Source organism: Cicer arietinum, chromosome 6, assembly GCF_000331145.2.
Source record: "Cicer arietinum cultivar CDC Frontier isolate Library 1 chromosome 6, Cicar.CDCFrontier_v2.0, whole genome shotgun sequence".
Taxonomy (NCBI): Eukaryota; Viridiplantae; Streptophyta; class Magnoliopsida; order Fabales; family Fabaceae; genus Cicer; species Cicer arietinum.
Window position 1 is genome coordinate 64,259,351 of NC_021165.2, and position 18,462 is coordinate 64,277,812.

At 30.5% G+C, this 18,462-nt stretch overlaps 1 protein-coding gene across 2 annotated transcripts; it reads left to right on the top strand.

Annotated features, from left to right (window-relative positions):
* The first annotated feature begins 224 nt into the window (after positions 1 to 224).
* Positions 225 to 6,071, top strand: LOC101513622 (protein argonaute 5). Of its 2 annotated transcripts, XM_004506025.4 has the most exons (22): positions 233 to 876; positions 1,027 to 1,241; positions 1,340 to 1,495; positions 1,585 to 1,718; positions 1,814 to 1,920; positions 2,101 to 2,204; positions 2,385 to 2,523; positions 2,628 to 2,744; positions 2,856 to 2,963; positions 3,039 to 3,110; positions 3,352 to 3,465; positions 3,557 to 3,728; positions 3,805 to 3,926; positions 4,019 to 4,156; positions 4,247 to 4,389; positions 4,455 to 4,517; positions 4,632 to 4,695; positions 4,886 to 5,012; positions 5,120 to 5,193; positions 5,297 to 5,391; positions 5,487 to 5,518; positions 5,603 to 6,071. In XM_004506025.4, exons 1-22 carry the CDS (start codon positions 436 to 438, stop codon positions 5,764 to 5,766), a joined length of 2,901 nt encoding a protein of 966 aa, XP_004506082.1. In that variant the 5' UTR covers positions 233 to 435; the 3' UTR covers positions 5,767 to 6,071. The 2 variants fall into 2 exon arrangements, 1 of the variants encoding a protein (XP_004506082.1); XR_003473546.2 differs by lacking the exons at positions 5,487 to 5,518; positions 5,603 to 6,071 and having other exon boundaries at positions 225 to 876; positions 4,902 to 5,012; positions 5,297 to 5,363.
* The last annotated feature ends 12,391 nt before the right edge of the window (positions 6,072 to 18,462 follow it).

The window sequence follows — 18,462 nt, forward strand, 5'->3', positions numbered from 1 at the left end:
GTGAAACAGAGAAATATTAAATAAACACATTAATAAATTAATCCTACTTACAATAATGACCAATATTACACTAGCATTTAATACGGTCCCTTAATTATCATTTGGGTAGGCATTTTAATTGTTCAGAAACTCCAGCAATGTTTGTCCAAATCCGAAACGCGACGCGGTAATTGTCATTTCCTCCTCATTTCTATTTTTATTTTTCAAAAAAGAAACGACTTTTGAATTTTCGAAGTGCTTTTTCTTTCTTTCTCCCACCACATCAGAGACGGTTACTTTCTCACAAGAATGCTACCACTACTACTTAAAGGCTACACTACTCGCTCTTCTCATTTTCCATTTTCCATCAACTTACAAACAAAATCGCGTTCTCTCAAAACTCTTCACCCAAAACACACTCTCTCTCTCTCGTAACCGCTTTTCACCACACCAACAATGCCTCGTCGCGGTGGTGGAAGACATTCCGAGATACGCCATAACCAACCATCGCCGGTTCCGTCTCAACAAACGTCTTCCAATGCAGAAGGATCAGGCCGTGGCGGTGGCTCGCGCGGTGGACATACCGTTCAATATTCTTCTCCGGCGTATCCACCGCCTCCGTCGTCTACTCCGGCGACCTTTGCTCCATCTGTAGCAACGCCTGTTGCTAGTACAAGTTCGTCACCAAGCCTTTCGTCTCCGGCGACGGTTTCATCGGAAAGGCTGAGTTCCGAAGTTGAACAGAAACTTACTCTGCAGACCGCTTCGGTTCCATCGTCGGTGAAAGCTTTAAGGTTCCCTAACCGACCAGGTTTCGGTAGATTGGGAAGGAAAATTCAAGTTCGTGCTAATCATTTTCAGTTGCAAGTCGCTGACAAGGATCTACATCATTACGATGTTAGTTTATTATAGTCACTAATCGTTTTTCATTTCTAAGTTTAAATGCTTAGTTGTTTTACTTGTTCCGTTGATTATTTAGAATTAAAGTTGAGATACTACAATGTATAATGAATTTTGAGATGTTGAAATTTTGATTAATGTTTTTAGGTATCGATTTCGCCGGAGATTGCTTCGAAAAAAGTCTCACGAGATGTAATGAATCAGTTAGTGAAAATGCATCAGGCGACAATGTTAGGTAATCTCATACCTGCCTATGATGGGAGGAAGAGTCTGTTTACTGCTGGTCCATTGCCGTTTACTTCTAAGGTTTTTGTGGTCAACTTGGTTGACGGAAATGGAGGATCATCTTCTGGTTCTACTAAGTGAGTGTGATTTATGTGTTAGTAATATGAATTTTTTTTATTAATATCGTTACTATGTTTAATATGTTATGATTTGATGATTTTATCTTCTGTTGCAGGAAAAAACGTGAACGTGAGTTTAAGGTCACGATACAATTTGCTTCAAAGACTGACATGTTCGGTCTTAATCAGTTTCTCAGTCGTTTGCAGCTTGACTGTCCTTATGAAACCATTCAAGCACTTGATGTTGCTTTGAGAGTGACATCGTCTGAAATGTAGAACTGCTGTGTTTCTTTTGTGTTGTTGATTTTTGATTTGCTGGTTTTGTATTTTTGTTGTTGTAATCGATTAAGCTATTTTTCAGGTATACTGTTGCTGGGAGGTCTTTTTTTTCTCCCAGTTTTGGGGCACCGGGGCCTCTTGGCGGTGGGACTGAATTTTACAGAGGATACTATCAAAGCATTAGGCCAACACAGATGGGACTTTCTTTGAATATCGGTTTTGCTTCGACATATTACTTATATTTTTCTTACTGAAGTGATGTACAATTTGATTTTGGATTTCAGTATTTGACAAGTGATGCTTTGTTGCAGATGTATCATCAAGGGCCTTCTACGAGCCCATTTTGGTGACTGAATTTGTTGCTAAACATTTTAATTTGAATTTATCAAGGCAGCTGTCTGATCAAGATTGTGTTAAGGTGTTTGTGATGGTTATATGATTTTTAATGTTATTATGATTAATGACTAATTAGTTGAGGTAGTAGAATTGGGCCATGAACTTCTTATTTACTTGGTTATTTTCAAATATTTGTTTTGTACATTTATTGAGATTTTAATCATCAAATGGGAAATCATGTTTAGTTTTTACTTTGATTCAGATCAAAAAAGCCTTGCGAGGTGTTAAGGTGCAACTTTCTCATGGAGATGGCATAAGGACTTACAAGATCAACGGTGTTTCAAAAGAACCACTCAGAAACCTAACGTGAGCAATTTGTAGTGTTACCATTTTAGTTTTTCCCTTGAGGTTGGGAGTGTTTTGTGTATGATATATAAAAAGGTTAACTGAGCTATTTGAGATCAAATTTTGTAGTGGGCTAAGCTTTTTTTTACGTTTTTAAGTGTGATCTCACTTTTCAATTTTTTTATTTTGTTATACTGTTAGGTTTACTCTTGATGACCAAATAACAAAGAAAAAAGTTATTGATTATTTCCGTGAGAAGTACAAAATTGAGTTAAAGTATCCAATTCTTCCTGCTCTCCAAGCTGGCAATGACACGAAACCTGTTTATTTTCCAATGGAGGTATTTCCTTGCTATACTTTCTCTGTTTATATTAATGTTATGGATGGTGTTTTGTAATGGTTTGTTAGATAAACCTCTAACCTTTTGTTTTTTTTCCATTGTAGCTTTGTCGAATTCAACCTGGTCAGAGGTACTCCAAAAGATTGAATGAAGAACAAGTAACTGCTCTTTTAAGGGCCACCTGTCAGCGTCCTCCTCAGAGGGAAAGTGATATTAAACAGGTATTTTATGTAATGTATTAGGTTTTTTATTACAGATGTTATCTATTTCTCTATGTTTTGTTTGTGTCCATTTTTTATTCTTTTCAAAATTGACTTTTTATTTCTTGGTAGATTGTGAAGCAGCATGGTTTTAAGACAGACAAGGTTGTGCGTGAGTTTGGGATTGATGTTAGGGAGGATCTTGCATTGGTTGATGCCCGTGTTTTGTCCCCCCCAACGGTATACACAGGTTTATGCTAATTATAACTTGCCAAATTCTCTTGGTGTGCTATTAATTTTCTCTTTTGACTGCAGCTCAAGTATCACGGAACTGGTGGTGAATCTAAAATTGACCCCAGGATGGGTCAATGGAATATGATTAATAAGGTAAAATGATAAATCTGTTGTTCTGTAAGAATACTTTTTTAATTATTGTGGTTATCATTTACATTTATGGTTGTGAATATGCTCCTCTTGAATGTTATTATATACTAGTGTTCTTTGATTTATAATCTACTTCTTATGTAAACTGTCGTAATCCAAACTAACATGTTATTGGATTTCTTTTCCTTGATAATGGTTGGAGCAATCCAATTTATGATCTCAGTGTCAACCTTTTATTTTGTAGAAAATGGTTGATGCTGGCAAGGTTCAATTCTGGAGTTGCATTTGCTTCTCAACAAGAATTAACTCAACAGAATTTTGTGCAGAGTTGATCCGTATGTGTCAAGCAAAGGGAATGGTATGCTGTTGGTTTGTACTATTTCGTGAGATATTTTTCTGCTCCCTGTTATATTTTATAATTTCTATTACCTGTTTGGCTCATCTGCCAGCTTTTCAGCCGAGAACCTTTGGTACCTATAACCCAAGCAAATCCGAAACAAATTGAGAGAGAGCTTGTGGAACTTCACAAGCAGTGTAAAACAAGTCTTGATCGCATGAAGCAGGTTGGAAGGCTACAATTATTGATTGTTATTTTGCCTGATTTCAAGGGGAAAGCATATGGTAAGTGTTATGTCAAATACTAATCAATTTCTCATGTTTGGTTTTATTTTATTGATTGATTTGTTTTCTTTTGCAGATTCAATAAAGCGAGTATGTGAAACAGAATTAGGAATAGTGTCACAGTGTGTTCAGCCAAGGCAAGCAGTGAAGATGCAAAAGCAGTATCTTGAAAATTTGTCTCTGAAGATTAATGTCAAGGTCCAAGTTATAATAAATAGTCTGCTTGTTTTGTCAAATCTATTTGATTTGATTGCTTCTCAGTTTTTAACATATTAATCGTGGTTGTTTAGGTTGGTGGTCGTAACACAGTCTTGAATGATGCATTCGAGAAGAAAATTCCTTTGGTAACCGATAAACCAACCATAATATTTGGTGCGGATGTAACACATCCTCAGCCAGGGGAAGACTCAAGTCCTTCTATTGCTGCTGTAAGCTATGTCTCTTTGCATAGAGTTATCTTCAACACATCCTCAGCCATGTTTAAACACTTTACTCTGTTTCATTGTTGAATGTTTTAGGTTGTGGCATCCATGGATTGGCCTTGGGTTACAAAGTACAGAGGAATTGTTTCTACACAGCCTCATCGTGAGGAAATTATCCAGGATCTTTATAAAACAATTGTACATCCTCAGAGAGGAATTGTGCACAGTGGAATGATAAGGTAATGGTGTTAGATTTATGTATTTCTAATAATGTTGCGATAAAGCTGATTTTTTTTTCTTTCAGGGAGTTAATTCTGGCTTTCTATAAAGAGACTAAGTTTAAGCCTGAGCGGATTATATTTTACAGGTTGGTTTTTGTTTTTAACTTAAACTACTCGTACAAATGTTTGTTATGTATGTTATTTAATTTATTTTAACTTAATATGATTCCTTTTCTTCATATCCATTTATTCTCAACTAGAGATGGAGTAAGTGAGGGACAGTTCAGTCAGGTTTTGCTTTATGAGATGGATGCGATTCGAAAGGTATGGCATAGCTACTCCATATTTAACATCCACAACATAGTGAACACAAAAATGCTTGTTATTCATTTTGTAGATATAATTGAGTAGTTTTTCAAAATTGCTTTTCTTGTTTTTATGTTATTATAATATATATATACATGAGTTTTATTTATTTATTTTTATTATGTAAAAGTTTTAAATTGGTTCTTAGGCTTGTGTCTCTATAGAGAATGGGTATCTACCTCAAGTTACTTTTGTGGTGGTCCAAAAGAGACATCACACTCGTCTGTTTCCCGTTGGTCGTGATCAGACAGATAGAAGTGGAAATATAATGCCAGGTTTTTTTAATTTATTGTTTTTGCCTGCATGTAGTTAGTAACCCTACTTATCATTCCAGTCCCTCTCTCTATATACTGATTGTGTTATTTAATATATTTTTTCAAAGGAACCGTGGTAGACACACACATATGCCACCCCAGAGAATTTGACTTTTATCTGAACAGCCATGCTGGTATTCAAGTAATACAATTTAGTTCATTAAGTTTAAGGCTCTCTCTACTATTTTTTCTTCAATTGGCATTTGACAGTTCTGTGTTTACATTTTAATGTCTTCCTTTTTCAGGGCACCAGTCGACCAGCACATTATCATGTGTTGTTTGATGAAAATAACTTCAGTGCTGATCAGTTACAGAGTTTAACCAATAATTTATGCTACACGTAAAGTTTTCATTAATTTTCTATTCTTAAATTAAATATATTTTTCAAAACTGCTTTTATTTAATTTTGGAAACACTAATGTTTTCATTTTGCAGTTATGCAAGGTGCACTCGATCAGTGTCAATAGGTTTGTTATTCGATTTTCTTTTCTGGTTTTATTGTAGGCTGTATAAAACTATAGTTTAACTAGAAAATGGATTCTTCTTTGCAGTTCCTCCGGCCTATTATGCACACTTGTTAGCTTTTCGAGCTCGCTACTACACTGATGCTGATGCTTCTGATGCCGATTCTGGAAGTGGTAGCAGGGGCGTGAACGTTCAGGTGAAACTGCCTGCAATTATGGATAACGTCAAAGAAGTTATGTTTTACTGTTGATATTGGTTTGGCATGCAAGTGTGGAGGGGTTGATTAGGACACTTGTGCATTCAAAATGCTTTTTTGGATATAAAACATGTTTTGCCACCTGTTTTTTGGGTAGGACCTTTTTTTGTTGGAATGTGGTTGGTTGTAAGTAGTAACCATGCTTTGGGTTTGGCGGACCGTTTTTTTCCTTGTAATATGTTTGGTTGTAAGTATTAAGCAGGCTTTTGGTTCTGGATACAACACATGTCGCAACCTTGGATATGATGGTTATACCTATTTTTTGAACTGTGGTTATAGAATGTCTGCTATATTTTGTATGTGCATAGTATATTGTGTCCAATTAATTCTCTCCCGTATCACCACAGGAATATGATGAGGCGATTTTTGAAGCTTTAATTCTAGTTGTCAACTAACTCTATCTAGTCTAGTACAAAGTTTGATAATTGTTATGACATTATATTTGAAAGGATTAAGTAAGTTTTAATTTTCATTTAATTTTCAATGTGTATATATATTGTTTTATTGTTTAATTAAGCTTTTATAAATTAAAATTTATTTTTGGATAGATAAAGGTTGTTTATTTATATGATATGTTAGTAGTTAAAGTTTGAATGTTGAATATGGTTCTCAAATTCATTTTGGTGGAACTGTTTAACTATTTGAGCTACGCACTCGGTCTCCCAATTTTATTATTTTATCAAAGAGAAAGATGTTCTCTTGTTTTGATGAGGTGAGGAAAATAAGTTTGGTTGTTTTGAAAGACTTGAAATAATATAAATAATGTTATGAACATACGATAGGTAAGGCTGTTTCTTATGAAAAAGTGATCAGCAGTATTTTTTGGTACTAAAAATATATGATTATTTAATTTTTTAAATATACTGAACAAAAATTACTAGGTAAACTAAAATTACTAGCTAAACTATTAACATGCATTTTTACTGTCTTTTCTATTTTCTTCACAGTTTTCATCTTTCAATATACTGACGTGCAAGAGATTGCATTATAACCCATCCGTAAGCTTTTTAATTTTAATTGCAAGCTCTATTATTTTTTGTTGCAGAAATAGAATGCAAATTAATGTACATTTGTATTTTTGTTTAATGTTTATTTTCAACCCTATCCTTTAGAATAAACACTAATTTCCTCCTAAAACTTATTCTACCTCTCTTCCTATTTACTAAAACTTATTCTACCTCCCTTCCTATTTTTCATCATTTAAGGATACATCCGTAGTATATGTCGTAACATAGTATCATATTTAACAAAAATGTTTGAATCAATATTATTGTCTTAGAAAAAAATCAGAAATAGTTATTTCAATTATGGGAAAGATTTTTTTCCACTTAATCAAACAGAAAATACAACTCTATATAATAATAATTGACAGAAAATTAAATGAGACACACTAATTTCAACGTGAAAAACTTCTATCAAATTGAGAGAATAAAAACCACACGACTTAATCCAGTAAAACATTTCACTATAATAATTAATGGGCACATGATAGTCTTTTTAGCAACAATAGGAAACATTACTCACCAATAGCCATCACATAATGGTGGAAATCAAACAAATAATAAACAACTTTTCATTAAAGTGAATATTCTAAAGTCATTATCATAGAAGATAAAATTATTAATATTGTATATTAAAAGAACACAATCAATGGTAGAAATAACATTCTAAAATTGTAGACCAAAAATATCAAATTTGCTACAAACCCATCACCACTAAAACCAAGTTTCTTTTTTCCTTCCTCTCCCTATTTTCTTTCTCTTTCCAATGGCAATCCTATTTTCAATACGCGTCACACTGTTTTCTCATCATTTCTTAGGGATTTCAAAAATCTCCTTTTTTACTTCACATGGATCAAGCCTAATAAATCACTCTATTTGCTTTGATTTATTTATTTATTTTTTCTTTTCTTTCTTTAATGATAATAACAATACTGATACTAATACTAATAATACTAGTAAAATTGATGGGTTCCACTTGAAGAGTGAGTCAATCCAACAAATCTCTCCCCATGATACAAGTGAAAAGTTATTGTTCAACCATGTCAGTCTTCTTTCTTTAGCATATTATCTTTGACAAATGCATAACCTTCGCCATCATATTTGAACCGTTTTCATTGGTATGAGTCTTTTCAATTGAAAGTGACTTCATTTTCAGTGTATCTCGTATCCAATGATACAACACCTCAATATGCTTCGACTTTGCATGAAAAGTCGAATTCTTGTTGAGATGGATCGCACCCTGACTGTCACAGAATAACATAAAGTTGTCTTGCTTGAGGTCTAACTCATGTAGGAATTTATTCATCCACAAGAGTTCTTTGGAAGCTTCAGTTGTTGCAATGTACCCAACTTTAATATTGGATAAAATAACATGCTTTTGTAACCTTGATTGCCAAAACATACTTTTGCAAAAGTAGATTTTCTAGAATAAAGATCACATACCATATCTGCATATGTGTAGCCATCCAAACAGGTTCACCACCTCCATAACATAAACACACTTTAAAAGTACCTCTGAGATATCTTATGTCACGTCCGGTTTGTTTGTGAAAAAAGAGTCGCCAACAATTTTATTTTATTTTTTTGAAAGAGAAAATTAGATAAAAACCATAAATAAAGTTCCAACCAAAAAACGAATTCGAGAGTCAATTACTAGTAGGGAAAATAACATTACCCTATATTATTTGTTAAAAAGGTTACCCTATGATTAATTTATATAAATTTTTTATTTTACCCCATAAAAGTGTAATAAAAAGGAAAATAAAGTATTTACTTTAATAGAAGAAGGAAAAATATATTTTTATTAATTTGATTCGACAAAGGGAAAACTTTGTTCATACGTATCCCCAAATGCAATAGGAAAATCAAAACACACGTAGATCTTGGATAGAAAATATTTATGTGTTGTCCGATTATATTATTACTCGATTTTAATTAATTTATTGTTATAATTATTATATATATATATAAATATAATAATAATAGCGAAAAATAGGTGAGATGTTTGTTCACATATTGTATCTTTTTATTTTGTATTTGGTTTTAAAGTTAAATATTTTTAGTTATTGTTAGAAAACAACGGTAACAGGACGATATGTAAACGAAACAAATGGACACAACGATGAAACAAAATATGCAGCATGTTAAAGAATTTGCTCGTGCATTGTGGATCTATTGCAGCACAAAGGCCTCTGACGGCTAGGGGTGAGTGATGTGGCGCGACAAACGAGGATGAATTTCATTCGGCAACAACGACTGTTAATTCTAATCCTAAAGAGAAAAATTATTTATTGATCTAATTCGTTGTTATGGTTTTTTGAGTTATTTGATAGACCATGATATGAGTTTTATGTTATCTTAAAATGGGGTCAAGTTTATTTTACTTGGTGATTGGTTTATAAAGATCAATTATTTATGTTTGTTTTTTAGTATGTGTGTTGCAAAACAACTTAAAAAAAATGAAAGCTTAACATGTGGGTTTATTATTTTGCAGAAACAAAAAAAATTAAGCTACAATTTCTTTTAAAGGATGCATTACAAAGAAACTAATAAGAAGAAAATTGGATAAGGATAAGAAAATCGATACCTTACTGCTGAATTGGTTTTGTTGGACTGGTTTTATCAATTTAGAATCTTGCTCCTCCCTATTTTTGCCTATTATTCTCTCTTTGTTTTTTTACTCAACAGTGCTCTCACTTCATTTTCCTCTTAGTGTGGATTATTTATAGACTTTTTGGTGTAGGTTGCAAAAAACATGAAAATAATTGCGAATTGATCATCATTTTTATTACTATTAATTCATTTTTTTTTTCGGTTTCTTTTCATTCAATTGATCACCATTATACTAATTTTTATTATCATTGATTCATTTCTTGTCGGTTTCTTTTCATTTAATTGATCCCCATACCGATTTTTATTACAATCAATCAATTTCTTTTCAGTTTCTTTTCATTCAATTATATACATTTTTGTTTTAGAAAAAGTGAAATGTCTGAACATGAATCAGAAGCACCCACGATTTTATAAAGTTTATAGCCATAATTATTTATTTTTATTATTATATTTTTTTATTTCATTATATATATATATATATATATATATATATTAGGTGTAAATATTCGAGAATCCACATCACTGCTTGCTAATGATCTTTAGGACTAGCGAGAAATCGACTAACAGCTCCAACTGCATGAGCAATATCTGACCTTATGCATAACCGCAACATATATCAAACTACAAATTGCGAATGCATCAGAAACATTCTTCATCTCTTCTTTATCTTTCTCACCTGTAGGACATTGATCAAAATTCGATTTAAAATGAGTAGCAAATGAAGTACTAACAGATTTGCAATTGCTCATGTTAAACATTTTTAACACTTTCTCAATGTAATTGTGTTGAGACAACCACAACTCATCATTCTTTCTGTCACAAGTAATTTTCATGCCCAAAATTTGATTTGCAGGGCCCAAGTTTTGCATTGCACAAGACTTATTCAAATCTTTCATTAGAGATTGAATCTTCTTAATGTCATGACCAACAACCAAAATGTCATCCACATATAACAAGAGAATAATATAAGCAACCACATAGAATTTCTTGACAAACACAAAATAGTCAAAAGTAGTTTTACCGTACCCATGTTTCTCCATGAAAGAATCAAATTTCTTGTACCATTGTCAAGGTGCTTGCTTGAGTCCATACAAGTTTTTCTTCAATTTACACACTAGCTGCTCTTTACCTTTGACTTCGAAATATCACCATCCTGTAGAGCAAAAAGTCCAACCATTATACACTTTCCCACCGTTGGACAAATGCTCTTCATTATGTCAATGAATGATTCTGGAATATCACCACCCTATAGAGCGAAGAGTCCCTCCATTGGACATTGTCCCACTGTTGGACTTATCCCATCGTTGGACAAATGCTCATCAGAGTTTCATATTCAGTACTCCACCGTTGAGTATTTTTCTGAATCACGTTGCCTTTTCAATGAACTGTCGTCACATATATACTCGCGCCTAGATGCAGGCTACCAATGCATGCATGAATGTCATCACCTTAGTTAGTAACAAAATAGATCACTCAACCAGAGCATCCAAAACCAAACTTGTTTAGACACAAAGTCATGGCCTCGAATAACTACAACATGTCAAGCACATCCATTATAACAACACATCATATAACATTCATTTTCCGCAATTTGAACATATCAAGCATAACCATTATAACAACGTATCATATAACATTCATTTTGAAGATAACACACACAAAACCAATACACAACATCAAAATACAGTTATATCACATATAATTCAAGTAGGAAAGCGAATTGAGTGATGCCCTTACCGTTATAAGTGTGGTTATTAAGGCTCCTAAGTAGAGGTCTTTTCTCCAAAAATGTTACACTTGAGGGGATCAATCACTAACTCCTTTAGAGGTTTTCTTGAATTTCTTCCTTTATCTTTCTCTCTGGCACATAAAGTTTTTATGAATATTAGATTGAGAATATGAGTCGTCGTTTTTTTTTTCTATCACTAGAGTTAGGGAACATGTTGTTTTCAACCCGAGCCTATTAAGACCCTAAATATTCACTCCCCAAATTAATATAAGTTTTAACATATTCTTTCTTTTCTATTATTATTATTATTATTATTATTATTATTATTATTATTATTATTATTGTTATCATTATAAGTTTTTTTTTCTTCTTTCAAATACTTAATAAAATATTCAGTCAAATTAAATACATCATGTCATATACATATATACTTTTCAAAAATAATAATTGAATAAAAAATATAATAATAATAACAACCACATTAGAAATTATAAAAATAAAATAAAAATATCTTTCAAACATTACTAATTATGAAGAAAATTAGGGTCTTACATTCTATCCACCTAAAATAGTTTCGTCCTCGAAACTGACCCTAATGGAAAAAATGCGGGTCTTATATTCTATCAACCTAAAAATAGTTTGGTACTCGAAACTGACACTAAAGAGTTCTTAGATATGACACACTTATCTTATCCATTGAGAAAATCTTATCCATCATAATGCAATTATTTCAAAATTCATCAAGCCTAACCTCCTCAATATTATTCTACAAATTTACAACTCTAAAAAATCACATTCACTAAGTCCGATATTACTCTAATCCTACTAAGAAAACTTCAAGTCCTCAACACACCGAAACCTATACCACACAAGATTTTGTTTATAATCATAATCTAAATACATGTCAGAGAGTCAAACATTTATGACAACTTCCCACCAATATACTCAACGTACCATCATTCTCAAACCACTATAAAGTGTTCTTACTTTTAATGTTCAATCTCTTGGATCCAATACTCCTACTAAATTAAACTTGAATATTTTTCACAAGGATTTTAATTCATCGTTACTCTTATGACTAAAAATCTAATCCATATGATTTACTACTTAAATTCTCATTTTCTTTTGGTTTAGTATTACTTACTCGCTAATTACAACTCACAACTCATAAATACAACTCATCTCTTTAATCCAGAAATTTCATTCTTATCACACCATTTAAGAGGATCGTCTCTAATATACTCTTAAACCTCAATATCTTTAATTCAGTACAACCTCAGTTAACAACATCATTTTTGCTATTTACCCATAATAATCAATAATTAATCACTGTCTTTGGTACCACGTACATTGAGATCTTTGATCAAGCCTATGATTGGTCATTTCAAATCACTCTCATTCATTCAATGTATAGTAATGTCAAACATAAAAGTTGAAACCCATGTTATCATATCCTACAAGTATTCAGACGCTTCACAAATTTGACTTTTTGGTTATAAAATACTTATCTTTACTCTATAGAATACTCTTAAGCAATTAACAAGTTCATACTTACTCAATATTGCAACTAGTAATAACTTTACATCAATCCAAAACTACTAAATACTATCATAACCGTTTTGTCTCATGAATGTGACTATCATAAAATTCACACTTAATGTTCTATGTGTCGAATTGAACATGACTCAATCATCTCTTTCAATCCCTCGATAATTTTCTTCTCCTAAAGTTTTGGACCGTTAACTAACATACAATCTTAATTCCAACCTCCATATCAGCACCCCTACCACACCAACTAAGTTTCAACCACGCTTCCTTTGCACCATTATGATAAGTCAATTAAGATTATGATTTGTGTACTTGTGCAATAATCACACAATTTATCTTTTGAGGAAATACTTCAATCAAGGTTCGAGTGGTGCATAAACTCATACACCATATCTTGAGGACTTACGGGACACATGACCAACACTAACAAGACTAAAAACTACCCTACTAATCTGCAATAGAATCTAGATCGAACTGCTCTGATACCACTTATCGCATACGACCTTTTTCGAGACATTAAGTAACGTAATTCTAAACGTAAATATATATATTCGTTTTTTTTATAAGATTATCTTAGCAAAAATATAAATAAATCATATACTTCATTTAACAGTTAAAAATCACAACGCACCAAAGATACAAATCAACCAAAATGCACAAATCTTATTTGTTAAACTATATGTCAATGCATGATTACATAATATCACCACCATGTAGAGCAAAGAGTCCCAACATTGGACAAATTCTCTTCAGAGTTTCATGTTAAATACTCTACCGTTGATTATTTTTCTAAATCACGTTGCCTTTTCAAGGAACTTTCGTCACGCACACACGACTAGGTCCTGACCGCCAATGCATGCTTGAATGTCATCACCTTAGTTAGTAATAAAATAGATCACTCAACCAGAGCGTTTAAGACTATTCAACCTTGTCCTAAACCAAACTGGTTTAGACACAAAATCATCACCTCGAATAACCACAACATGTCAAATACAACCATTATAGCAATGTATCATATAACGTTTATATTCCACAATTAGAATATGTAAAAAATAACCATTATAACAACGTATTGTATAACATTTATTTTGAAGACAAAACACAAACATAACCAATACACAAACATAACCAATACACAACATCACAGTGCATTTATATCACATGTAACTCAAGTAGGAAAGCGAATGGAGTGATGCTCTTACCGTTATGAGTGTCGTTATTAAGGTTCATACGTAGTTGCCTTTGCTCCAAAACGTTACACCTTCAAAAATTAATTTACTACTCACTTAGTGTCAAAACTCTGCAAATTTATCGATACTTTTGGACTCATTCGTTGCGCGTTGTCGACATCTCATGGTTGGTCAAATTTATTATGGTCCTTACATCTTAAGAAAACGTTAGATTGATGTAAGGAGTGATAGAGTGTTTGAACTTATTAATATAATATATTGTGAGATGAACATGAAAACCGTAGTTTTCAACGATTCACCCAGTACTCGCTACGTACGGAAGTAGCCCTTTGAGAGATAAATAAATTCATGTGAAAATATGATGATTGTGAGGTTAAAATGTTAAACAAAAATGTCATAAGGTGTTGATTGATTTAATTTTTGATAATTGTGTGGTATTTTATATTATTGTAATGTTGAATGTCGAATAAAATTATGTACATATGTTTGATTAGACGAATTTATATGATGTGATAATAAAAGATGAATGCATTTGTATGATATATGTTTTGTGATAATAATAATAATAATAATAATGAGTTTATATGATGATCATGATTGCATATGATTAAGGATATTATAAAATTGTGATGAGAATCTTGAAATACCCCAAAATCTATGAAATAGTGATTATTACAACTTGTGCTAAAGGTGATGCTCTTAATGGAGTATTTTTGAAGTGAAAAGTTATTTGAAGTTGATGTGAATGTTTGAAGTGGAGAACATTTGGTCATCATATAAGTAGGGTATGACAAGCCTAATAATTTTTGGGAAGTACAACTGAATGAGCCTAATCGTGGCGGTTTGCTGTTGAGCCTTAAAGCAAAATTGTTAGACCTTGGAAGTATTCGAGTGGAGAATTCCTAGGTGACATAGTATCAAATTAGCTTTATTATCGATTGAAAAAGAATTGTTAAACGAAATCGATTACAATAATTTGATAAATTGTTTTGTATCGAAAAGAGTGCGAAAGATAAATTTTAAATAAAATATTAATAGTTTATCTATTAACTTTGAGTGGAATTATGCAGCTGTCTCTTGGAAAATCTAAAATAAGATATTTACGACTCAATGATATGGGAATATGTAACCAGTTTATAGATAAAATTGAAGTAATATCATCCATGAAGTTCATGTCTCAGGCGTAACTTCACAACAACTTGTTTACGAGTCAATTACAATTTGATTTGTTTATTATTAATTACAATAAATTAAATCATTTAATTATAATATAAATAAGAAGATATTTTTTTTAATTGATCTTCTTTAATTATTATCTAGGTGAAAATTATACTAAAACGTGTACCCATACGTGCACATGAATATTTGATTAGTTGTATTAGGAAGTCCTACTCTTTCGCAACCCCTAAGAAAAACTTAATATTTCACACTAATTCTAACAAGAATTTCGAGTGACATTAATGCATAGGAAGATGCAGATTACATGTCTAAACTTTTGAAAGCAATGACCCCAACTCCCTGAGACTAGTCTCACAAAATCCTTGGAATAGTGTCATTTTCCAATCCTGTGAAATTACCTCTATCTCCCTCCCATCAAACTCACTCTCTATGATACTCACTCACAATATTAACTCTCGCTAATCTCACCCACTTCGATCTCCACAAAAATTCACTCACTAATCCTTTTCCTTATTAAGTTGGTGTCTACACGATCCAAAATGTGTACTTTGATCACAACAACTTCACCTTAATACCAGATAGTTGGTTCGAAGGGTTACAATACAATGCAGATCTACAAATATTCAACCATAGTAATAACTTGAATCTCTTTTGATGGTTATTTCCAACGGAATTAAGGGATTTCTTGTTGTTGCATACCCTCGATCTTAAAGCTCCAAATATAATAGGATCCTTCCTATAGGATCCTTCATATCCAACATGTACGATTTGTTTATGAGTTTGAATGCTATTTTTCTTTTTCACAACAAAAGTGGCTAGAATTATGCAGTTGTCTCTTGGGAAATCTTAAATCAGATATTTAAGGCTCAATGATTTGGGACCATGTAGTCGGTTTATAGATAAAATTGGAGTAATATATGTTGGGTGGACTCACTCCAAAGTGGAACCCACCAAATTTTATTAATATTATTATTAATATTAATATTGTTATTATTGTAAAAAAAAAAAGAAAAAAAAGAGTTTTAATGTGCTTGACTCATGTGAAGGAAATAAAAAGGATTTAGAACTCCTTAAGAAGAGTAAGGAAGAACGACATCCAGAGAAGAAAAATAAGGGTTTGGTTCCGGTGGTGGTAAGTAGTAAACTTGTTACGTTTGATCTACGAATTTAGTATGTTATTCCTACCATTGAATTTATTATTTTAATATACATAATATACATTCTGAGTAGTTTTAAGAGTTACTTGACATACCCACTTTACCATCTATTATATATATTTAAAACAGACTCTCGATGCCACATCATCATATTTTGCCACTTCAACATATTTCATCCACATCATCCAAAAAGCTGATGTGTACCTCATGAGAGTATCTCTCCTCTTTCAACAACTTCTCTTCATTCAACAATTTCTTTAATACCTCCAAAATCTATTTCTTTAATATTATTTTATAATAAATTTATAAATTATTTTACAATTTCATAATAATTTATCTATTATATATATTTAAAACAGGCTATCGATGCCACATCATCATATTTTGCCACTTCAACATATTTTATCCACATCAGCCAAAAAGCTGATGTGTACCTCATGAGAGTATCTCTCCTCTTTCAACAACTTCTCCTCTTCCTTCAACAATTTCTTTAATACCTCCAAAATCTATTTCTTTAACATTATTTTATAATAAATTTATAAATTATAAAATTATTTATAATAAATTTATAAATTATTTTACAATTTAATAATAATTTATAATTTATAATTTATATTATTATCAAATTATTTTATAAGTTATTTTATAATAAATTTATCAATTTTTTTATAGTATTATTAGTCATTTACCAGTTGTAGTTACTTATAAAACTTATAAAATTATAAAATTATTTTACAATTATCTATAATAACTTTATAATTTATAAATTATTTTACAATTTGATAATAATTTATATTATTATCAAATTATTTTATAAGTTATTTTAAAATAAATTTATAAATTATTTTATAATATTATTAGTCATTTACCAGTTGTAATATTTTATATTATTAATCATTAAATTCAATGAAAAAAATCACATAATCACTCATAAATATCGACATAAATGTTATTTATCTAATCCTGCTTACAATTATATTATTCCACTTATGGTGAGTAATGATTTTATACGTTTCTAATTCAATTACTCATTAACATCAATTACTAAATTTTTGTCAATTAAATTATATATTTATAATTGAATGCTATTTTTTATTTTAATTTTCCTTATTATAATAATAATTTGAATGTTAAAAAATAAATGAAAAATTAAGTATTGCGTAAAATTAAATTATTTTTTAATAGAATTTATTTTTGGTACCTATCAATAACTCTATAATTCAATTGCACAAATAATTAGTTAAAACTTTTAAATACCTAAAATTGATTTAAAGTATAAGCAAATCTTTAATCTTTAAGAGAATAAATTTCAAACTCTTGATGAAATATATTCAATATTTTTTTTTTTCAACAACTTCTCATGCTCGCAATTAAAACATCATAATAATAAAACAAATAAGTTTAGCCTACGCTACAATATAATTCAACATTAACATTTTTTTTTAAAATAAAAAATATTAATTAGTAAATCATATTTATAAATTTTTACATCTTATTTTTGGGATTGTATTTTACAATTTATTTCGTCAAATAAAACAAATACCATTATATGTTGAAAAATAAATTAACAATCAAAGTACAGTGAGTCAAACAATTATCATATATAATAAGTTATTATACGAATTTTACAAAATATTTTAAAAATTAAATTAAATGATTGTGATGAACATGATTTTTCCTCATTTTAATTTTCCTAATCATATTCAATTATTACAAATCAATAAAGTAATATTATAAGATAACTATATTTATAAAACATAAAATATTACTTATAAAATTAATTAATTATTTAATATCCGCGCAGCGCGCGGACCATAATCTTTTATCAAATAAATACAAGTACTATTATATGTTGAAAAATAAATTGACAATTAAAGTACAATGAGTTAAACAATTATCCTATATAATAAGTTATCATACGAATTTTACAACATATTTTAAAAATTAAATTAAATGATTGTGATAAATATGATTTTTCCTCATTTTAATTTTCCTAATCTTATTCAATTATTACAATTAAAGTAATATTATAAGATAATTATATTTATAATACATAAAATATTTATAATCTTATTCAATTATTACAATTAAAGTAATATTATAAGATAATTATATTTATAATACATAAAATATTTATAATCTTATTCAATTATTACAATTAAAGTAATATTATAAGATAATTATATTTATAATACATAAAATATTTATAATCTTATTCAATTATTACAATTAAAGTAATATTATAAGATAATTATATTTATAATACATAAAAT